This window comes from Sitophilus oryzae, unplaced genomic scaffold (genome assembly GCF_002938485.1).
Source record: "Sitophilus oryzae breed Bouriz unplaced genomic scaffold, Soryzae_2.0 scaffold_706_pilon_pilon, whole genome shotgun sequence".
NCBI classification, from domain to species: Eukaryota; Metazoa; Arthropoda; class Insecta; order Coleoptera; family Curculionidae; genus Sitophilus; species Sitophilus oryzae.
Window position 1 is genome coordinate 227954 of NW_022147314.1, and position 23368 is coordinate 251321.

At 36.8% G+C, this 23368-nt stretch overlaps 1 protein-coding gene across 3 annotated transcripts in view; it reads left to right on the forward strand.

Moving 5' to 3' along the window:
• Positions 1-23368, forward strand: part of LOC115888292 (neurogenic protein mastermind) — a 206404-nt gene that overhangs the window by 150288 nt on the left and 32748 nt on the right. For all 3 annotated transcript variants that reach the window (XM_030907968.1, XM_030907969.1, XM_030907970.1), the window contains 3 exons: positions 5989-6207; positions 12468-12716; positions 22651-22878. In XM_030907968.1, coding sequence (XP_030763828.1) covers positions 5989-6207; positions 12468-12716; positions 22651-22878 — 696 coding nt within the window. The remainder of the gene's footprint in view (positions 1-5988; positions 6208-12467; positions 12717-22650; positions 22879-23368) is intronic.

Sequence of the window (23368 nt, forward strand, 5' to 3'; positions counted from 1 at the left end):
TTTTCGGTGATTTCTTAAGGATGTATATCGGGTTTATATAGAGGTAGGCTTCAGACTCTTACTAAAGGAGGTGGTAGCTTTTGTGTGCTACTTGTGGAGGCTGGTCACGTGCAAGTGTCACCTGTCACCTGCTTCTCCTGTAGTTATTTTTAGGGTTGGTCCCTTGGAACTTGCACTATATGCCAGTTTAGAATGGCATGTTAGAATAAGAACAAACAAATTCGTTTTTATTATAGGTGTAAATCGTATAACAAATCTATCTTATTTGTAGTATCTATAGATTGTATATTGAAGAGTAAAAAAAAAGTTTGGACGACCTCTAAAATTTTAGGCCCATCTCCTTACTGTGCACACTCTATAAACTGTTTGAGAGAATGTTATTAAATCGTATCAGCCCTAACATCGACGATCAGCTAATACCGGAGCAAGCGGGATTCAGACCGGGAAAAACCTGCACCGCTCAAGTTCTGAACCTCACACAACACATTGAGAATGGCTTTCAAACAAAAATGCCTTCCGGAGCTGTCTTTGTTGACCTGTCGTCAGCATATGACACAGTAAATCACAACCGTCTGATATATAAGATTTATCAAATGACGAAGGACTACCAACTTGTACAAGTCATCAGCACTCTGCTTTCTAGCAGACGTTTTTTTGTTGAATTGGGTGGTGATCGAAGCCGCTGGAGGATTCAAAAGAATAGCTTACCACAGGGGAGTGTTTTGGCTCCAACTCTTTTCAATATATATACAAATGACCAGCCGCTGAGTCAACACATCAGAAGCTTCATTTACGCAGATGATTTAGCAATAGTTAGCCAAGATAAGGATTTCTGTAAAATTGAAGATAATTTAACATTACACTTGACCGGGGCTAACCCAATATTACAGAGATAATAGCCTTAAACCAAACGCCTCGAAGACTGTCACTAGCTTGTTCCATCTAAATAACAGGGAAGCTAACAGAGCTATAAATGTCAATTGGAACAACCAGCAACTCAGATTTTGCCCACGTCCAACTTATTTAGGTGTCACATTAGACCGGACCCTGTCATTTAAACATCATGTCGAGAAGACTAGGGCCAAGATCTCTACAAGGAACAACCTGTTGGGGAAGCTGGCAAGCTCCACCTGGGGGGCTAATCCACACACACTAAGAACTACTGCTCTTGCACTCTGCTATTCTGTTGCCGAATATGCCGCACCAGTTTGGGAACGCTCCTGCCATGCCAAAAAGATAGACCCGATGCTGAACCAATCGTGCCGTCTAATCACCGGATGCCTAAAACCCACATCGGCCCAACAGCTACACCTCCTCAGCGGGATAGCTCCATCCCACATAAGGAGACAAGTTTCCAGCATGAAAGAGAAACAGCAAGCTCTTTCCGATACCCGGCACCCGCTCTTCGGACAACACGCCGCTGGACCCAGGTTGAAATCCCGAAAAAGTTTTCTTTCTGCCGTCCAGCCACTTGATAGCAGCACGACATCCGCAAAGAGACTGGAGTTGTAGTCAGCAACTTCAACAACTCCAAATGAATTTGCGCTAAGGCCAAAAGAGAGCCTACCACCTGGTGCGGAACAGGCATGGCCGGCGTGGAGAAGTCTGAACCGTCTGCGTACTTAGGTTGGCAGATGCAAGTCAAACATGAACCAGTGGGGCTACCTTGACGGATCTGTATCCTGTGAATGCGGATAGGAACAAAATATGAGGCATCTTCTCGTATGCCTAAATCTCCCAAACATATGTAATCAGAGTGATCTCGCGGAGGGAAATACCAACGCTCTGGAGTGTGCCAAGTACTGGATATCCTGTATATAACTGCTGTATGCATACATATTTTTTGTGTTATGACGTGCCTTTTTTATTAATTTAGCCGTTTTGTATATTTTATATATATTTTTGTGTTTCTTCATTTTTTTTGTATATACTGAGTTGGACACGAGTAAATAAATAAATTGAAGACTATCTTCCTAACTTCTTCTTACAGTGCCATACTCTATATAGAGCGTCGGCTACTTTTCGCATGTACTTGTGATGTGTTTCATCAGTGTTTTACAAGTACACGGGACCTACAGTTTATCGCCGAATCCGAACGGCACTATTTGAGAGGCTGTACAAGGCAAATATACTCAAGGTGGTTTGCCATTGCCTTCCTTGAGGTGGCGGCTCGTTGGTCGCTCTATTTAGATAAATAAATATTTTTTATTTAAATAAATAAAGCGACCGTACTGGCTGGGGATCGAACCCAGTACCTTCTGCTCCGCAGATCGACACACCAAAAGGGGGGAAAGTGCCAAAATTATTTTTTCGGGATAAATGAGAAAAACACAGTAGAACTGAAAATAATAACTTTTTAAAATATATTTTAAAATACATATAATATACATAAACAATAGAGGCTTTCGCTTGGCCCTTGTAACTTTTATTAGGACACGCAGCATGGTACTTATTACGTTTCTAATGTAATAACTTAATATTGAAAAATTTGGCACTTACCCTCTTTGGTATTTCCACTCTTCAATTAATGTTATACTATCTTCCATCAACTGATATACAGGGTGCTACAAATTCGGGGTACGAGCATTGGTATCTCGGTAACCGTAATAGATACGAACATGGTTAAATTGGGGCAAGGTTGCGCTTTGGGATGTTCACCAAGATGCCATCAAAAAAGTTTTTAAAATATCAAAGATTGCTTAGTTTTTTCGAAAAAAAACCGGATTTTTTTGAAAATTAATTTTATTTTTTCCTATCGTTACTTTCCAGAAAATCAAAAAACTAATTGCAGATTCTCATAGCCACTTTATTAGGGATATCTGATAGTATTTTTAGATTTTCAAATTAGGTGATAATTTCTGAGATACAGAGGCCAACTTAATTTTTTTAAATACGGACCTGCATTTTTTATTTTGGGTTTTCAAAGAACTCGGTCCCCTGAGTACAATGATATGCCACACTTAATATTTTTTGTTGTTTTGGATATTCGAACACAATTTATTTAAACTAATTTCAAGTCAAGTCCGGCTCTGTTTTTTTTTTTAATATTTAATCTATCCATCGTTACAGTATTGATTAGCTTTTAAACCTAATAACAACGTAAAACATTGAATACGGAAAATCAAATGCAATAAAATAATAAAAAATAATATAAATATAAACAATCAAATAATTTCCCAGGAAGATGAATTGGAAATGGTACAGGATAGAGCAGTATAATGGCCAGCGAGGTTCCTGGACCTGTCGCTAAGGGGCGGAGGGGGCATTACTTGACGTCATTTGTAAAAGTGAAATCAATACATCTCAATATTTATAATAAAGAGTACAAAATGCTTTCGGAAATATAAGAATAAGATCTGTTTAAAGAGCTATAAATAAAATTGAACGAAAAATAAATTTGTGCAATAGTGAGGGTGGTAACTCTTTCGAACATGTAGAGCCTTATAATTAGAAACTATATAGTTTGTAGAAGTTGATTTTATTATTAGATCATACACTGAGATTTCAAATTCACAATTAAAAAAATTAAAAATACTATTTTTAAATTGCTGACCTGGATATTATTTATTTGAATCTTTCAATTGACTCGATTTTCCTGTCGGACTTGAAATTATTTTAAATAATTTTCAATAAGTTTGTTTGTCTCTTAAGGTACCCAATACAAAAAAAAAAGTATAAAGTGTGGCATATAATTGTAATTGGGAGGCCGAGTTCTTTCAACAACTAAAATAAAAATGCAGGTCCGTATTTAAAAAAAAAATAAGTTGGCCTCAGTATCTCAGAAATTATCAGCCCATTTGAAAATCTAAAAATACTCTCAGATATCCCTAATAAATTGGCTATGAGAATGTGCAATTAGTTTTTGGATTTTCTAAAAAGTAACGACAGGAAAAAATAAAATTGATTTTCAAAAAAAAATCGTTTTTTTTAAATTCAGCAATCCTTGAAATTTCTAAAACTTTTTTGATGGCATCTTGGTGAACATCCCAACGCGCAACTTTGCCCCAATTCAGCCATCTCGTATCTGTTACGGTTTTCGAGATACCAGTGCTCGTACCTCGAATTTGTAGCACCCTGTATAGTACCTAACATAATATACAGGGTGGTGACAATTTCGATGCTCAACATTGGCATCTCAGAAACTACGAGAGATACGAATTCGGTTAAATGGGACAAAAGTTGCGTAATTAGAAGTTTGACCAACACCTATGAAGAAAACTCCGGTATCTTGATTAACGTAAGTTGGTAGTTTTATATTTTTAACCTCGACCAATTAAATGCCGTTTTCAGAAAATTTCTAAGCCTTCTAGATTTCGCACAACAACAGTCAAGTTTTTGTTTTTTTATGGCCGCTATTTTGAATTTTTATACTATTAGATAGAGCGAAAAAAAATCTATATGGTGGTATCTAATTTTTATTCATTATTATGTAAATTCACTAAAAAATAGGTTTTTAAAAAAAATCGCCTAAGATCCAGTCTGCCTTGGCCTTGGAAATCCAGTTGACACTTTATATGTCAGCAATTTATTTTTCATTTATTCTATTAAGTGTCAAATCTGGACACACAAAAATTGTATAGTTTAGTTCAATACAGGTCAATACAGAACCTAAAATTTTATTGTCAAGAAGGCTAGCCCAGACGTTCAAAAATTTCTTATTTGTGCTCTGGTTGCTCTAATTAAATGAGGATTTTCTTTTGCATAATAATGTATTTTTTTTCTGTTAAATGTACCAGAATTTGTAAATAAAGATTCATCCCTCCATAATATTTTTCTAGAAAAAAGGCGGCTCTCTTGAACACTTTCCCGAAATCATTTGCAAAATTGTAATCTTTTCTCGTGATCACCAGCATGTTAAAAAATGTAAATTTGGTACATATTTAAATTTAAAGTTGTGATATTTGTTTTTTTTTTGATAATTTTCCCTATATAAGAATCACTTATACAACACTTGCAACTTATTTTTTGGCTAGAAGTTTCCGGATTTATTTCAATCTAAGCTGGCGTATTAATATCATTAAGCCTTTTAAAATATTGTCCTGTTGTTTTTTAAAGCTACCAACAATTGCTAAATTTTTTGAAATCTTTGCGAAAATAGTACGATGAGGCTGTGTCCTTTCAGGATACAATGTTGTATAACTTGCGCATACCATATCGGAATTTCTATTATTTTTTAAATAAGTAAACATCATACATATCTCGTGTTTCCTCATTTGTGAACATATTAGGTCTGTTCCCAGAAGAATCTCTGACTAGTCAGCGCGTTTCTTATTGGTTGAAATGCGTAGAAACCTGACTAACAATCAGGTTTCTACGCATTTTAACCAATGAGAAACGTGCTGACTAGTCAGGGATTCTTCTGGGAACAGACCTATTGTTGACTGTTAATACACTTTACACAATCTACTATAAATTTTTGTGTCCAGATTTGACACTTAATAGAGTAAACATAAATTAACTTGCTGTCATATAAAGTGTCAATTGGATTTCCAAGACAGACTTGATATTTTAAGCGAATTTTTAAAAAATCTAATTTTTTAGTGAATTTACATAATAATGAATAAAAAATAGATACCACCAGACAGATATTTTTTTCTCTATCTAATGGTATAAAAATTCAAAATGGCTACAATAAAAAAAACTTGACTGTTTTGTGCGAAATCTAGAAGGTTTATAAATTTTCTGAAAACTGCATTTAATCAAACGGCCAAGGTCAACAATATAAAACTACCAACTTACGTTGCAATAGATACGAGTACAATAGTTTTGAAGATATTGTCATTTAATATAAACGTATTATTTTCATTTTTTTGACATAAATCCGGAGTCTTCTTCATAGGTGTTTGTCAAACATCTAATTACGCAACTTTTGTCCCATTTAATTCGTATCTCTCGTAGTTTCTGAGATGCCAATGGTGAGCATCGAAATTGTCACCACCCCATATACCGTTCTAGAATATGCATAAAGATTTTTTTTCTTTATTACAGGTCGAAATTGTACAACAACTAGAGTTTACTACTAGCGCCGCCAGTTCGCAGCCCCAACAGATCAGCACGAACGTGACGGTAAAAACGCACGCTAATGCCAGCGTTAAAAGCGACGTTTCGTCGCCCAAGGCCTCCACACCCGGAACGCCTGGTCACCAGCAGCAGCAAAAGGCCAACATCGGCTTGGATGTGGGCACACTCGTCGAATGCGTCAAACAAGTAAGGAAATTGATCTAGAATGTATTTGATTGATCAAATTCCTGATACTTTCAGAAACTAAATTTTCGGAGTTTTTTGATCGACCAAAAATTTCAGAAATCAGTTTGCTGCTTTTTTGCGATAACTACACTCAGATGCCAAAAAATTTTCGTCAAATTTAAAGCGTTATATAGGGTGATTCACGGCGATGCAATGGCACGTTAGACGTTTATGGAGAACCGGTCATAGATTTTTTTTAAATTTGGACTTTTTACATAAAGGCACCTGCTCCATCTTTCTAAAATATTTTCAGCATTACAGTGTTGCCGCATCATTCGAAAAGTGGTAGCATCTTTCTTCTAGCATCAAAGTAGTTTTCAAAAATGTAATAATATACCGGGTGTTCCATTTAAAATAACAAAGACGTTACCACTTTTAGTATGAAGCGGCAACATTGTTAAGGCTGAAAATAATTTAGACAGATGGAGCAGGTGCCTAAATTATTTTAGCATTAGATGGAGCAGCCGCTTTATGCAAAAATCCAAATTTTCAAGAAAATCCTATCAGCAGTTCTCCATAAACGTCTAACGTTCCATGGCCGTGAATCACCCTGTATACTCAAATGCAAAAAAACGCAACGGAAACAATTTTTGTCAACTTTAAAGTGTTATATATTTTTTTTTTTTTAGCCCCATTTACTTGATTTTTTAGCAAAATGTATACATTTGTCAACCACATACGACATTCAGTATTGTAGCTAAACGATTCAGTATTTGACAAATTATTAGTTTTGGGTTAATTGAAGAGGACTATTAGAGCTATCTTTAGAAACACCCTGTGCCAAAACCAAACCAAACCAAACTTTAATTCGTAAATTCAGTTTGTTATAAACTTCAGTATTTGACTTATTATTCAGGGTTAATCGAAGAGTTGTTTTTTACCCTATCTTTAAAACACCCTGTGGAATAATTTCGTTAACAAATTTTCCTAAAACATTATTTTTCGGTCAGAACCATGTTTTTGACTCGTGAACACATGCTTCGTTAATTTTTGGAGCAAAATGAACTTGCCACAAACATTTTACATTTTTTCAATTATTGTTACTTTTTAATGTTATTTTTCATAATAATAATAATAAGGAGGTGGCTTTGGTGACTATTGTTGGCGTGTTGGCACCAACAGTAACCAAGGCATGTGTTGACATGAGTCAAGAAACAAAATACCCAGGAGACATGGTTCTGATCGAACTATAATGTATTAAGAAAAGTTACTCATGAAATTATTGGACAGGGTGTGTTTTAAACTGAGAGTAAAAAACAACCCTTTAATTAACCATGTATAATCAACCAAATACTAAAGTTTATAAAAAACTGAGTTTATGAATTAAAGTTGATAGATTTATATACTGTATGCTAAAAAATTGATTGAAAATTGAAAATAGGGTTAAAAATAAAAAATATAACACTTTAAACTTGACGAAAAAAATTTCCGTTGCGTTTTTTTTTGTAAATACAGATTTTTTTAAATTATTAATAGAAGTTACAGAATAAAAAAAATCAATTTTGAATAATATACTTTTTTTTATTTAATTTACTTTTCTGATAATATAAATTTAGTTGCTTAAGTTTTTTATTGTAGCGATCGGATGCATATTCAAAAAATAAATCGGAGTGTTTATTAAGATATGATTGTTTATTCGTTTCCCCTATTTGGTATAAGCATACGGTGTGCTTCTGTGTGGGGATCATCATATTCCCATCGTGTTTTTGTATTGCAGAGAAAAGTAATCCAGATTTTGTCATGAGTCACATTGATTAACTGTTCCATTTTTTCCTTCCAATGTGTTGTCATTAAATAATTGATTATGAGCGTATACTACGAGGGTTGTTTTTTATATTTTGCATATAGAGGTAGAAAAAAACAGTAGATAACTTTTAAACACTATTCTTTTTTGAAGTATTCTTCCCGAAGAGAAATGTATTTTGCATCCGTTGAAACCAATTCTCGAAGTAGATATTCCACTCGCTTGTTGGTACCTACAAAGTTGCGTTTTTGAAGCCGGCGACTCCATCTTCTAGGGACTGGAATCTTTGACCAAGCAGTTCATTCTTAATTTTTGGAAGAGTAAAAAAGTCGTTAGGACTTGGGTCGGGACTGTATGGAGGACGATCAATCGATGTTTTTTTCCCTAATAAAGTAGTGTAAAAAAGTCGTTAGGACTTAGGTCGGGACTGTATGGAGGACGATCAATCGATGTTTTTTTCCCTAATAAAAATGGTAAAATCTTTGTGGGAAAGAGCTGTGTGGGATGTTTGTCTTGGTAGAACCATTCGACGTTGAGGGTTGGTTTTTCGAAACTTGGCAATTACTTCCGGCAAACAATTAGATATGTACCAATCAGGCGTAACAGTTCTTTGATCTTGCACAGGAATTGTTGCTACATGACCCGCTTGTGAGACAAATGTGGGGACTGCATCTTCTGGGGACTGGAATCTTTGACCACGCAGTTCATTCTTAATTTGTGAAAAAGTAAAAAAGTCGTTAATACTTAGGTCTGGACTTTTTTTGCTTTAAAAACATAATAATAATTATTTTTGAAGCTGTGTGGGAACTTGTATTTTCTTTGAGGAATGGTTTTGGATTTACTTGCGGCAAACAAACAGATATGTACCAATCGTCAGTAACAGTTTTTTGATCTTGCAGAGGAATTGTTGCCATATGACCCGCTTTTGAGACAAATGTCGCCACCATATTTTTGGAAACACTTCGAGGACAGATAATCTTCCTCGGTTTTGGTTCATCTTGGAACACCCAAACTGCCGATTGACGTTTCGGTGTAAATTGGCGGTATTTATAACCAAGCGATCAGGTAGCTATTAAACCACAGAATAGCTACAGAACGATCAGCCAACGTAATAAAGAGAGAACAGTTTTTTGCTGCAATCTATTGAGGGTTGTCTTTTATATTTTGCATATAGAGGTAGAAAAAAAAATAGTAGATAACTTTTAAACACTACTGATTTTTTGAAGTATTCTTGCTGAAGAGAAACATATTTTTGCATCCGATGAAACCAATTCTGAACGTAGATATTCCAGGCGCTTGTTGGTACCTTCAAAGTTGCGTTTTTGAAGGCGCTAACTACATCTTTTAGGGGACCTGAACCTTTGACCACGCAGTTCATTCTTAATTTTTGGAAAAGTAAAAAAGTCGTTAGGACTTAGGTCGGGACTGTATGGAGGACGATCAATCGATGTTTTTTTTTATCTAATAAAAATGGTAAAATCTTTGTGGGAAAGGGCTGTGTGGGAAGTTTGTCTTGGTGGCGAACCATTCGACGTTTAGGGTTAGTTTTTCGAAACTTAGCAATTAGTTCCGGCAAACACATAGATATGTACCAAACAGGCGTAACAGTTTTTTGATTTTGTACAAGAACTGTTGCTACATGATCCGCTTTTGAGACAAATGTCGCTACCATATATTTGGAAAAACTTCGAGGACGGATAACCTTCCAGTGGCGGCTTAACCATGAGGAGAAAAAAATCACCTGAAAAAAATCAGGAGAAAATTAGAAAAATCTATTTAAATTATACTTTTTGTAAATCGCTTTTTTCATCATAAGATATTCAAAACTATTCCCAAATATCTTCAATTTGTCCAATTTTCGCTTGAAAACGTTTATTTTACGCATTTCCATTCCTGCCGGTCAAAATTTCATTTTGTCCTTCGTTCCCGCTATCTTTTAAACATATTAAACTCCAAATGCCGCGGCTCGTGACGCTAACAAGGTAAGGTACAGTACGTCTGCCGGATCTGTGTCTATGAAAGGAATGCGGACAAAAAACATTTAAATAAACAACAATATATTTTATTCGTCGACTTAACGAGTACGTCACTGCAAATCGCTCCGCCCACTCATTTTATTGGCTACTTGCAAATTTGTCGAATTTTTATTGATGGGACGCGTCGTCTATTTTTTTACGAAAAACATCGAGAGAATATCTTTTCCCCTCTCACGGATACCCCGTAGCTACAGAACGGACAGACGTACTGTATACTACGTATAAAAATATAATGGGTTAAGGTGCGATAGATATAGTTTATATTGGCCATTGACCGCGTCATTCATAAAAGGATTTCAGTCATATCGCTGGAAAAATTTCGCCTATGGTTTATGTTGTTTTATGGCCCCAGCCCTTCTAGCTGTGCTATCAGGCATCTAGAAATAGACTGTAGGACCCAATGGGAATATTTAAGGCGGTCAAAAGTTCTGTTTGAATAATCAAAACTTTGATTTTAAAACATTTATTAATTTTATTTATTTTCAAATCAAATTAACTTAAAAAAGTTGACGATCCATGTTTTTGTCTAGGAGTGTACATATGCCTGGCTTTTTCTGAATATTGGTGTTATCTCTCTGTGTTTTTTGAGCCGTTCGAATTTCTGTTTTATTGTATGGGCATTATTTTGTATCAATATATAGATAATGTTGGTCCAACAAAGACTATTTTTGACGAAGGTAATTTTTAATTTGTTATTGGTATGTTTGTGTGTTAATTAATTTTGTTCTTTGTGCTGTACTATTTAGGGTGAGTCTGAAATCATATATTTTTAGGACTGGTAGATATCGGTAAAAAAACATATTCGCTCTTTACCATTTTTCAACTAAGTCAAAAATAACCGAGATATTTTACTTTGAAAATTTCAAAAAATTGATTTTTCCCGTAAATTTTGAGAAAAGTTTTGCGAAACCTTTTAGAAACATAAACGTGTTTCTGGAGTCGAAATATACTCACCCTAAAAATATTTGCACTTATTTAAGACTCACCCTGTACCTATATCCTATTTCTAGAACTTTCATTTTATTTTTTCTTATACTTTTATATATTTAAGGTATCAAAAATGACAGATGGATGTCAGTGTTGTCGTTTGTCAATTGCTGTGCACCCCCTTGCCTTAAATCGAGACGTAATTGAAATGTGCTCGAGAAAATTTCACAATTATTTCCAATGTTTTAATTAATAATCAGGCGATTAATTCGCCTCAGGATAGACCATAATGTGGTTGACTGGTCAGTGATGATTTTACTGTGGAGTCTTCAATGTATTCGCTAAGTCTATTTTTTAATGTAGTTTTTAGAGAAGGTTTTTTTGTCACGTTGATGTTCCGAGGATAGAATAAATAAATTCCGAAAGCTTGACTATTAACAAAGTGCATTAATTTTAGTCCAAACCCTTCCGACTATAACCCCACTAGTTCCTAGATGTTCTTTTTCACTAGTCAGTCGATACTACTGTCTGCCCTTAAAATATATAAAAAACAGACAGTAGTATCGACTGGAACCTTGACCACGCAGTTCATTCTTAATTTTTGGAAATGTAAAAAAGTCGTTAGGACTTAGGTCGGGACTGTGTGGAGGACGGTCCAACAATTCGGTATTTTTTTTTCCTAATAAAAATGATCTAACAATTTAAATTGAAGAGAAGAATACATCTTTGTGAGAAAGAGCTGTATGGGAAGTTTGTCTTGGTGGAGAATCATTCGACGTTGAGGGTTGATTTTTCGAAAGTTAGCAATTACTTTCGGCAAACAAATAGGTATGTACCAATCAGAGGTAACAGTTCTTTGATCTCGCATAGGAATTGTTGCTACATGACCCGCTTTTGAGACAAATGCCGCCACCATCTTTTTGGAAACACTTCATCTCGGAACACCCAAACTGCGATTGACGTTTATTTGGCATGTTCATAAGAGTAAATGCAGGATTTATCACCACTGACAATACTGTATATATTTTTGAGTTTCCTGCGTTAAACTGGTGTCGATTTTTTTGACATTATTGACTCTTATTCCTTTCTGTTTTTCAATCAACAGATGCGGCATCCAACGAGAAACTATTTTTTACAGACAATTCTTTATGTAAAATTTTTTGTATTGAGGTCTTTGAAATGTCCAATGAATGATGCTTCAATTTTACGTTGTGTGACGATCTTCTTGGGACCAACTCGGCAAGGCATTCTTGTTGAGACAAATATCTTCGAAAATAGTAAAAAAATATTGGCAGAAAATTTTCTCGGCTTAATTCAATTTATTGATTCACTCATCAATTTCAAAAATTCATTCATTAACATTTGATAAGTGTTGACAGGCGCCTACTATGTTTCTAGGTAGTTTATATTTAACTGTAACATCGAGTTTATTTAATATAAATGTAGGTGGGATGCCCAGTACACTATCTTTATGGTATTGCAATTTTAATCTAATATATTTATTATAATTCTAGGAACCGGACAATGATTTCGCGGACTTGGACCAATGCGCCGCGGCTCTGGAGAAAGATGCTGCAGCCAATGGCGGAGCGGGATTCGGGGGATTCCCCGACCTCATCGGCGACGACACCAACGACGAAATTATGTCGTCGGCTGCGTTCAAAGACTTGATATCCGACATTAGCAACTACTCGGACTATCCCGAACTCATGAAGGAGTTCGATTTCGAGGACAAGCCTAGCGAGAATGTGAATAACATGAAGGTAATTATTACTAAGAATAAAATGGTATATTATTTTTTATCTCACTTAAGAAATATAGATCTCATTAAAAACATAGAATGTAAAAAATGCCAAGTCTCGCAACACTATTCTTCCGCTATAAAAAGTTGTGAGATCTCTTGTAAAACCAAGTCAGATTATTTTATTTAGTCTCTCTTTAAGCACCTATTTAACAATTTTGTTATAAATTATTAGTATCAATATTAGTCATCTTTATTTCTGTAACAATTATAATGATTTTTTTTATATAAAAAGTCAAATGAACAACTAACTGTCTTTGACAACGGTCTGATAATGGCTGGAATTGCCGAAACCAGTCACCAATAAAGACTTTTTTGACAGTGGTTTGGACTTTCTTCTTGATTTTAACATTAAGTTAATTATAATGACTTGGCAATAGCACAGCACCATAATTATAAAAAAAATAATTTAACGAGTTTTAATTATAAAAAAAAATAATTGTTGCGAGACTTGCATTTTTTTATATTCTATGTTTTTGATGGGATCTTATTTCGTTTGGTAGGTTATCCTCCTATTTTTTTTTCGGGTAACATATTCAAAATAATATTAAATAAGTTTGACTAGGAATAATTAATAAATTTTGGTTGCAGAATTATCGTATAAAGTCAGATAATATCAAATGGATTAATTCTAGTTTTCTAACGACTGGTGTTTCCGACTTTCGTTGTAAGCTAAATATCAACTTTAAAAATGTTCAATTCGTGATTTTACCATTGCTTATTCAAAATCATGTTTTTGTCAATTTTACATATTTTATTTTTTATCTCGAAAACTATAAGTAATAGGTGTAGGTTATAATAAAAAAATATGAGATATGAGGGTAGTTTCCAAAAATGTAATAATACAGGGTGCTACAAATTCGAGCTACGAGCATTGGTATCTCGGTAACCGTAATAGATAAGAACATGGTTAAATTGGGGCAAAGTTGCGCTTTGGGATGTTCACCAAGATGCCATCAAAAAAGTTTTAAAAATTTCAAGGATTGCTGAGTTTTTTGGAAAAAAAGTGTTTTTTTAAATCAACTTTTTATTTTTTCCTGTCATTACTTTTTAGAAAATCAAAAAACTAATTGCACATTCTCATAGCCACTTTATTAGGGATATCTGATAGTATTTTTAGATTTTCAAATTAGCTGATAATTTGTGAGATACAGAGGCCAAATTAATTTTTTTAAATACGGACCTGCATTTTTAATTTCTGATTTTGAAAGAACTCGGTCTATTGAGTTCAATGATATGCCACACTTAATATTTTTTTTGTTTTGACATTTGAACACAATTTATTTAAACTAATTTCAAGTCTGGCTCTGTTTTTTTAATATTTAATCTATTCATCGTTACAATATTGATTAGCATTCAAAATTAACAATGACGTGGGGTAAAACTTTGAATACGGAAAATCGAATGTAATAAAATAATATAAAATAATTAATTTAAATATAATATAATATAAACAATCAAATCATTTTCCCGGAAGATGGACTGGAAATGGTTTGGTTTAGCAATATAATGTACAGCGAGGTTCCTGGGCCTATCGCCAAGGGGCTACATTACTTTACGTCATTTGTAAAAGTGAAATCAATTCATCTCAACATTTACAATAAAGAGTACAAAATGCATTCAGAAGTATAAGAAGAAAATTGAAAGAGCTATAAATAAAATTGAACGAAAAATAAATTTGTACAATAATGGGTGGTAAGCCTTTTGAACATGTAGAACATTAGAAACTAGTTTGTAGAAGTTGATTTATTTACAATAACTACGATTAATATTATGCATATTATTAGATCGCACACTGAGATTTCAAATTCACAATAAAAAAGTTAAAAATCATATATTTAAATTTCTGACCTGGATATTATTTATTTGAATCTTCCAATTGGCTCGGTTTTCCATATTCAATGTTAATTAGCGCTGATCAATATTGTTGCGATAAATATAATCAGATTAAATAATTTAAGAAACCAGAGTCGGACTTGAAATTATTTTAAATATAATTAAATAGTTTTGTTGCTGTTAAGGTACCCAAAACAAAAAAAAAGTATAAAGTGTGGCATATCATTGTATTCAGGAGACCGAGTTCATTAAAAACCTGATATAAAAAATGCAGGTCCATATTTAAAAAAACTAAGTTGGCCTCTGTATCCCACAAATTATGAGCTAATTTGAAAATCTAAAAATACTATCAGATAGCCCTAATAAAGTGGCTATGAGAATGTGCAATTAGTTTTTTGATATTCTAAAAAGTAACGACAGGAAAAAATAAATTTGATTTTCATAAAAATCAGTTTTTGCCAAAAAACTCAGCAATCCTTGAAATTTTTAAAACTTTTTTGAGGGCATCTTGGTGAACATCTCAATACGCAACTTTGCCCCAATTTAACCATGTTCGTATCTATTACGGATACCGAGATATCAATGCTCGTACCTCGAATTTGTAGCACCCTGTATAGTGGGCGTTCCATTTAAATAAAACGAAGATGCTACCACTTTTCAAATCATCCGGCAACACTGTAACGCTGATAATATTTTAGATAGATGGAGCAGGGGCCTTTATATAAAAATCCAAATTTTCAAAATTTTCAATTTTTTCCTCGTGGGTACTATGCTGTAATTTTTGTGGTCCACCGGTCCTCCTATTACCATCGCCGGAAAGTCGGTTACCGTTAGCGGCTAGACAAGTAACTTTTGATTCATAAGGATATTTCCAGATTTTTCATTTTTTTTTCTTTCATTATAAGCTACCTAAAATTCGAAATTTGAAGTTAGTGACACATCAGAATTACCCTATGGTGCGTTTAGACTTGAGCACGCACGCACTGATCCTCCGCGAATGCTCAAGTGTAAACGGCTGTGCGCGCACGCTCACTCTGAATAGGTCTGTGCAGCCGCGAACGTGAGCCGTCTGGTGTCGGTTTTTGGTCCGTGCTCAAAGGGATTTTATGGGTGCGCGAACGCTCAGTTTGCACCGGCAATTTGTTTTGTCTGCCTTCGTGCATGCGTGTGTGATTTTTTTTTCGTTTTCTTTATTAAAATTATGGAGTGGATCAATGAATCTTCGTTATTATTAATTGAAGAATATGAAAAGTTGTCTATATTGTCAAGAAAAATGGCGTATCCGCCAGAAATTAAAAATGTATTACTGGTTGCCTGCACAACCGCAACGTATCCGCCAGAAATTAAAAGACTTTTTCAGGCGCCATCTTTTAGTCAAGTCGAGAAGTAAGGGAATCAGACAATGGAATTGTCTGGTATGAAGAAGTACGCTTTCCGGAGAATTGGGGAAATTTCGAGAAGCAGTCAATAGAGTATATAAGCCGGAGCCATCGACAACTGAGACAGTTTTTGAAATTTGAATATACCGCGTGGAAATTGAAAATCGGACAATTTGGTGAAGGAATCTTATAAATAGTTAGTTTGTTGTGTGTTATAAGTTAGTAATTGTGTATAAAGTGAGAAAATAAATTCGTTAAGTATTTTATCGTGAGTTTAAATAGTGGACCCACGGAATCCGTAACAATTGGTGTCAGAAGTGGGATTCAAGAGGATTTTAAGCAGAAATTAAGTGGATTGGAAGATTTTTAGACCGAATTAGAGTATTTTTATGGTTGGTACAAGGGAACAAGCGAAGAAAATGGAGGAAGTAAGCAAATTATTGGGCGATTTTATGGAGAATATGAGAAGAGAGAAGGCAGAAGAACAAGAAAGACTCCGTAAAGAACGAGAAGAAGAGCGAGCCCGATTAGAAAGAGAAAGGAAGAAGAGGAAAAACTACGACGTCAACAAGAACAGGACCGGCTTGAGAACATTTTCGAAGATTTAAAAATTCAACGACAACAAGACAAACAAGAAGAACAGGACCGGCTTGAGAAAATTTTCGAAGATTTAAAAATACAACGACAACAAGACAAACAAGAAGAACAGGACCGGCTTGAGAAAATATTAGGAAATTTGGAAATTCGTGTGGAGGAGCGACGTCACAGGGAAAGACAAGAAGATCAGGACCGTCTTAAAGAGAACTTTGGAAAATCAGGAATTTCGACTACAGAAGAATTTTGAAGACCTGGAAAAACGGCAGGAAAATCACCTTCAAGAAGCCGTAGAAGATCTTGAGGAACGCTTTCAGCAGAAAATGGAAAAATTAGAGATGGACCTACAGAAGACCAAGGCACAAGTAAGAACACCTGGCGTTCATGGAACTGCGAACCTCAAGGCCCCGACCTACGATGGACAAACCACCTGGACGATGTACCACCGCCAGTTTGAAACAGCGGCTGCTGCCAATGAATGGACTGACCAGGAGAAAGCAGCGGCACTTGTCATCGCGCTGCGTGGCCCTGCCCTGGAACTCCTGCAAACTATTCCTGCAGCCCAACAGCAGGAATACCAAACTTTGGTCGCTGCACTGGACAGAAGATATGGCGACCAACATCGACGCCAACTTTACCAGGCCCAGATCAAGACACGCCTGCAGAGGTCCGGAGAGAGTCTGCAGGAATTTGAAGCAGACTTACGTCGGCTGGTACACCTGGCATATCCAGAAGCACCGGAAGGATTTAGGGAGGAACTCGCTGCTCAGTGCTTTATCAGCGGACTGAGGGACAACGAATTAGAGAGGGCGCTGCAAATATCCCGATTTTCTACCAGCAGCGAAGCACTGGTCAGGGCGCTGGAAATCGAAGCTGCTTTTAGCGCCATCCCTAGACCGAAGATAAGATCGGTAGCGGTCGAGGAACAGCCCGAAAACACTCACAGAGGTTTGGAGGAGATGTGTAAGAAAGTCGACAAACTATGTGAGCTACTAATAAACAAGGGAGTCAGCAACACCCAGACAGAAAACCAGAGAAGATTCCAGGACATAAGGTGCTTTAGAGGTGGCAGGAATGGCCACATTAAACGGTATTGCCGCGTTCAAATGCGATCCCGTTCACCATCCAGAGAACGTAGGCACCAGGAAAACTAAAATCAGTCAATACTAAGGGGCGAGTATTGACTGGGGAGAACAGAGCCCCAAGGATTTTTTCCATTAGAAATCTAGGAAGAACCGCTGACAGTTTGGTGATCGACGGGAAAGTCAATGGAAAGGGAATCCGAATGACAGTGGACACTGGCGCTATGGTTTCGTTGGTGCGGGCTAACTCAGTGCAAGGATTGAAGCTGGTGCCTCTGAGAAGAAGAGTGTGTTTACGTACAGTTACGGGGGAAATGGCCGTTGTACGGAGAGGCTATCGTCGAACTGAAGTTAGGAAATTTGAAGTTCCAGCATAGCGTTTTAGTGGCAGATATTGAAGATGACTTCATCTTGGGCATGGATGTGATTCGTCAACATGGATTTTCGTTCGATCACCAGAGAAATATCTTAAATATTGGAAATGAAGAGTTCATGTTATCTCCAGACGAGGACCAGGAAGAATGGATGTAAGATCAGCGGAAACTGTGGTGATACCTGGTAATACCGAGAAGATCGTATTCGGTAAAGTGGAGAAAATCGCTGGGTGCTGTGTTGGATGGTACAAAGTAGCGACAACAAACAGGATAGGTACTTAGTAGGAAAATCATTGGTTAACACCGACAAGAATATACCGATCAGAATTGCGAATGTTTTCCCGAATTGTGTCAAGATCCAAAAAGGTGACAAGATAGCCATCTGCGAACCTGTAAGAAGTGTCACCCGATGTGATGAAGTGTCGTCAGCTGTTACACAAAAAGGCATCCCAAGAAACACTAAAACATCTAGAACAGCCATGGGATCACCTAACACCTGAGGAGAAACAGAAGGCTAAGCAGTTCCTGCTAAAGCATGGCAGTATTTTTTTGAGAAGAACAACAGTGGAAGAACGGATTTTGTGAAGCACCGGATTAATACTGGTCATGCTCAGCCGATTCGACAACGTCCTAGAAGAGTTCCCCTTTCCAAACAACAAGAAATGGAGACAATGGTAGATAAGATGTTAGAAGAGGGAGTAATCGAAGAATCATCAAGTCCATGGTCATCTCCCGTTGTTTTGGTGACGAAGAAAGATGGTGGTACACGATTCTGCATGGACTATAGGAAGCTCAATGACGTCACTAAGAAAGATAGCTACCCACTGCCACGTATAGATGACACATTAACAACTCTGGCAGGTTCGTGCTGGTTCTCCACTCTCGACTTAAAGAGTGGATACTGGCAAGTTGGTCTGGACGAGGACGATAAAGAAAAGACGGCTTTTTCTACAGGAAGCGGCCTATACCAATTCAAGGTTATGCCATTTGGATTATGCAATGCTCCAGCCACTTTCGAACGTCTCATGGAGGTGGTGTTAAGAGGATTAACTTGGAAAACGTGCTTGGTTTACCTCGACGATGTATTGGTTATGGGAAGAACTTTTGAAGAGCATTTGCGAAATTTAGAAGATGTCTTCGGCCGCATACGGAATGCTCACCTGTACTTGAACCCGAAGAAGTGTAGTTTATTCCAGCGACAAGTGGAATTCTTGGGTCATGTAGTCTCAGCAGACGGAATTTACACCGACCAGAAGAAAATCGCTGCAATCAAGGATTGGCCTAAACCTCGCGACAAACATGAACTTAGAAGTTTTCTGGGTTTATGCACATATTACAGAAGATTTGTCAAGGGATTTGCCAACATAGCTGCACCTTTACATAAACTTACAGGTGATGAAGTCGGCTACGAATGGAACACCGATTGTGATGTAGCCTTTGAAAGACTTAAAGCGGCTTTATGTTCAAGTCCTATTTTAGCCTACCCACAACAACAAGGAAGGTATATCCTGGATACCGACGCCAGCAACATCGGCATCGGTGCAGTGCTATCACAAGTGCAAGATGGCGAAGAACGAGTGATAGAATATTACAGTCGAGTTCTATCCAAACCAGAAAGGAATTACTGCGTTACCCGGAAGGAGCTGCTAGCAATTGTAAAGGCAGTTGATCATTTCATAAATATCTGTACGGCCAAGAATTTTTAATTAGGACAGATCATGCGGCTCTCAAGTGGCTTATGGAGATGAAACAACCTGAAGGTCAAATAGCACGATGGCTCGAGAAGCTCCAACAGTATCACTTTACCATCCAACATCGTGCTGGAAAAATGCATGGTAACGCAGACGGTTTATCCAGAAGACCCTGTCAAACCGATTGTAAGCACTGCTGTAAAACGGAACAACGTGAAGGCACTGTCATGATAAGGAGTTTTAAACTTGGAACCGATGAACAGTGGACGACGACACAATTGAGGAAAGATCAAATGGAAGATCCAGACATCGGAGCAATACTACGGCTCAAGGAAGGTAACGGCGAGAGACCACCGTGGCAGGATATTGCGGACAGAGGGCTCGTTTTCAAAGCTCTCTGGGCTCAGTGGAATTCACTGGTTATTGAGAATGGATTGTTAAAGCGCACATGGGAAAGTGCGGATGGCAGCACAGTAACAACTCAGTTACTGGTACCAAGGAAGAAAGTTACCCAGGTATTGGAAGAAATTCACGGTGGTAAAACTGGAGCCCATCTTGGGGTAAACAAGACCTTGAGCAAGCTGAGAGATCGCTTTTACTGGGTGGATTATTGCGAAGATGTCAAGAAATGGTGTCGACAATGTAAAATTTGTGCAGCCAGCCAAGGACCAAGCACTCGATCTAGGGGAAAAATGAAACAATATAACGTTGGACTGCCATTCGAAAGAATCGCTGTTGACATTGCAGGCCCATTCCCTGAAACGCACAAGGGCAACAAGTACGTTTTAGTGGCGATGGATTATTTCAGTAAATGGCCAGAAGTTTTTGCCATTCCAAACCAAGAAGCATCGATGTAGCTGAAGTATTGGTCAATAATGTCTTCAGTAGATTTGGAATTCCCTTAGAGCTTCACACTGACCAAGGAAGGAACTTCGAGTCAAGACTGTTCCAGAAGATGTGTGATCTGCTTGGTATTCACAAGACTAGGACAACAGCTTTACATCCGCAGTCTGATGGGATGGTCGAAAGATTCAATAAGACCATTGAAGAACACCTCTCGAAAATGGTGGCCGAACATCAAAGAGATTGGGATCAACACATACCGCTGTTCCTAATGGCGTATAGAAGTGCAGTTCACAACACCACCGGACTTTCACCATCGAAGATTTTATTTGGTCGAGAATTACGGTTGCCTTGTGACTTGGTGTTCGGATCACCAGACGACGGCACCACAAATGTAGAGGACTACGCGGATGAACTGAAGGAAAGGTTAATGGAAATTCATAAGGCCGTAAGAAGTAAGATTACGCTAGCCAGTGACCGGATGAAAGCTCGTTACGACCTCAGAGCCAATTCTACGGGATTTCAACAGGACGATATGGTATGGTTATATAACCCACAGCGCAAGAAAGGGAGGTCCCCAAAGTTAACTCCAGCATGGGAAGGTCCTTATACAGTCATCAAGAGGATAAATGATGTTGTGTACCGGATTCAACGCAGCCCTAGAAGTAAGATGAAAGTAGTTCATCTGGATCGATTAACAGATACCAGACAGGAAACCTTGATCGGGACGATCAAATTTGAGAAGGGGGCAATGTCAAGAAAAATGGCGTATCCGCCAGAAATTAAAAATGTATTACTGGTTGCCTGCACAACCGCAACGTATCCGCCAGAAATTAAAAGACTTTTTCAGGCGCCATCTTTTAGTCAAGTCGAGAAGTAAGGAATCAGGCAATGGAATTGTCTGGTATGAAGAAGTACGCTTTCCGAGAATTGGGGAAATTTCGAGAAGCAGTCAATAGAGTATATAAGCCGGAGCCATCGACAACTGAGACAGTTTTTGAAATTTGAATATACCGCGTGGAAATTGAAAATCGGACAATTTGGTGAAGGAATCTTATAAATAGTTAGTTTGTTGTGTGTTATAAGTTAGTAATTGTGTATAAAGTGAGAAAATAAATTCGTTAAGTATTTTATCGTGAGTTTAAATAGTGGACCCACGGAATCCGTAACAATATTATGAGATGTTAAACATTCTTTGTATTATTAAAAAATTAAAAAAAAGGCATGACAAGATCTTGTAAATAAATTTAATATTGAATATGTCGATATTAATGAAATTGCTATTCTAAAATTTGTATCTTTTGTTCGTAATTTTTGGTGTTATTAAATTTTGTAAATATTCAAAGTCGGGTCTGGTCATTCTTGTAAAGTTTTTGAACTGATCATAGCCCTCCTCAGACACGAAGTTGTTGCAGTAAATTATATCGATTTCTAAAAATTTGGGTTTGCCACCCGCGACAATGTTTTCTATTTTTCTCCTTTTTAATAATTAAGCTGTGCATAACAATGACTGCAGCCTCGACTATTTCTTGGTCGTCCATTATTTTCGCCAACACAACTCTGCTGTGCGCGCACAAATGGATCACTTCATTCGTCGAAAAATAAGTTTTAATTTGAACGGAGCCGAGAGCGCGAACGAATGCCGTGCGCGCACGCTCAGCTCGTGCGTGCTAAAGTCTAAACGCACCATTAGAATTTTCAGTCAATGACGAAATTACAGAAATTTGACAAGCAATAATTCATAAACTATGAGGTATAATTACTAGATATTTTATGTCTTTATGTGTAGTGAAAATTCATATTTTTGCTTTATCTACAACGAAGTTACAGGGTGGTCAAAAGTGCCGCTAATACCTTCGAGAAAATGGATGGTACGGCAGTGCTTGACTTGCCCTATTGGAAATTATAGCAAATAGTGAAAATCGTAATGCCGACGGCATCTCAGAATCGACTTGAAATATAAAATAATTGAAAAAAAATCTATCGAAAAACGATCACAACTCGGAGCTAGTAGATATAAATAATAGAAAATAGGTTTCATTAATATTTACTTTCAAAATTATATTATGTATATTAATACACTTTCTGTTATTACAGGCTGAAGATATCAAAGATACAGTACCCACGCAGCCTGGCAACGACCTCAAGCATACCCAGAGTCCCTTATTGGGCAACCAAAACAATTTTTCGCCGCCGGTATATGAGAAAAATCCGGCAGCAGCCGTCAACGCTCGACTGCCCTATTCCAATATGGACTTTACCAAGACCGAATTGAGCCCAGCTGCGCAGACGTTGAAACAGATGGCGGAACAGCATCAACACAAGGTTTGTAGAGCCTAATGATTAGCTAGACAGACTAGAAATATAAAAAAGACAATATACCAATAATACCAACAACAGACAGTTTAATAGCTTTCCAAAGCAATCGTCGTCACTATTAACTCTCACAGATTGTTAACTATTTTTTTTATTCCATAGACTTTTTGGTGGGATTAGGGTTTCCGGAACCGGAGCTGTTTTTCGGAACCGGGAATTTCGGTTACATCGTTTCTAAGAAACCGGAATTTCCCGGTTTGATCGGTACTAGCTAATGCAGTTTGTCAATTAGCAAGCAAGGGATGTTTTTCATAAGTAAAATCGATAAAAGATTAGTTTTTTAATGAAAATAATATCAAATTATCAAGTAATCAGTAATGAGGAAATAAATGAAGAAAAAATCTTAAAAGTAACTTAAACATCAAAAGAACCGGGAGTTCCGGTTCTGAACCCTAGACGGGATATGGTTTTCAAAAAGAGCTTACAAAAAGTTGGCGGT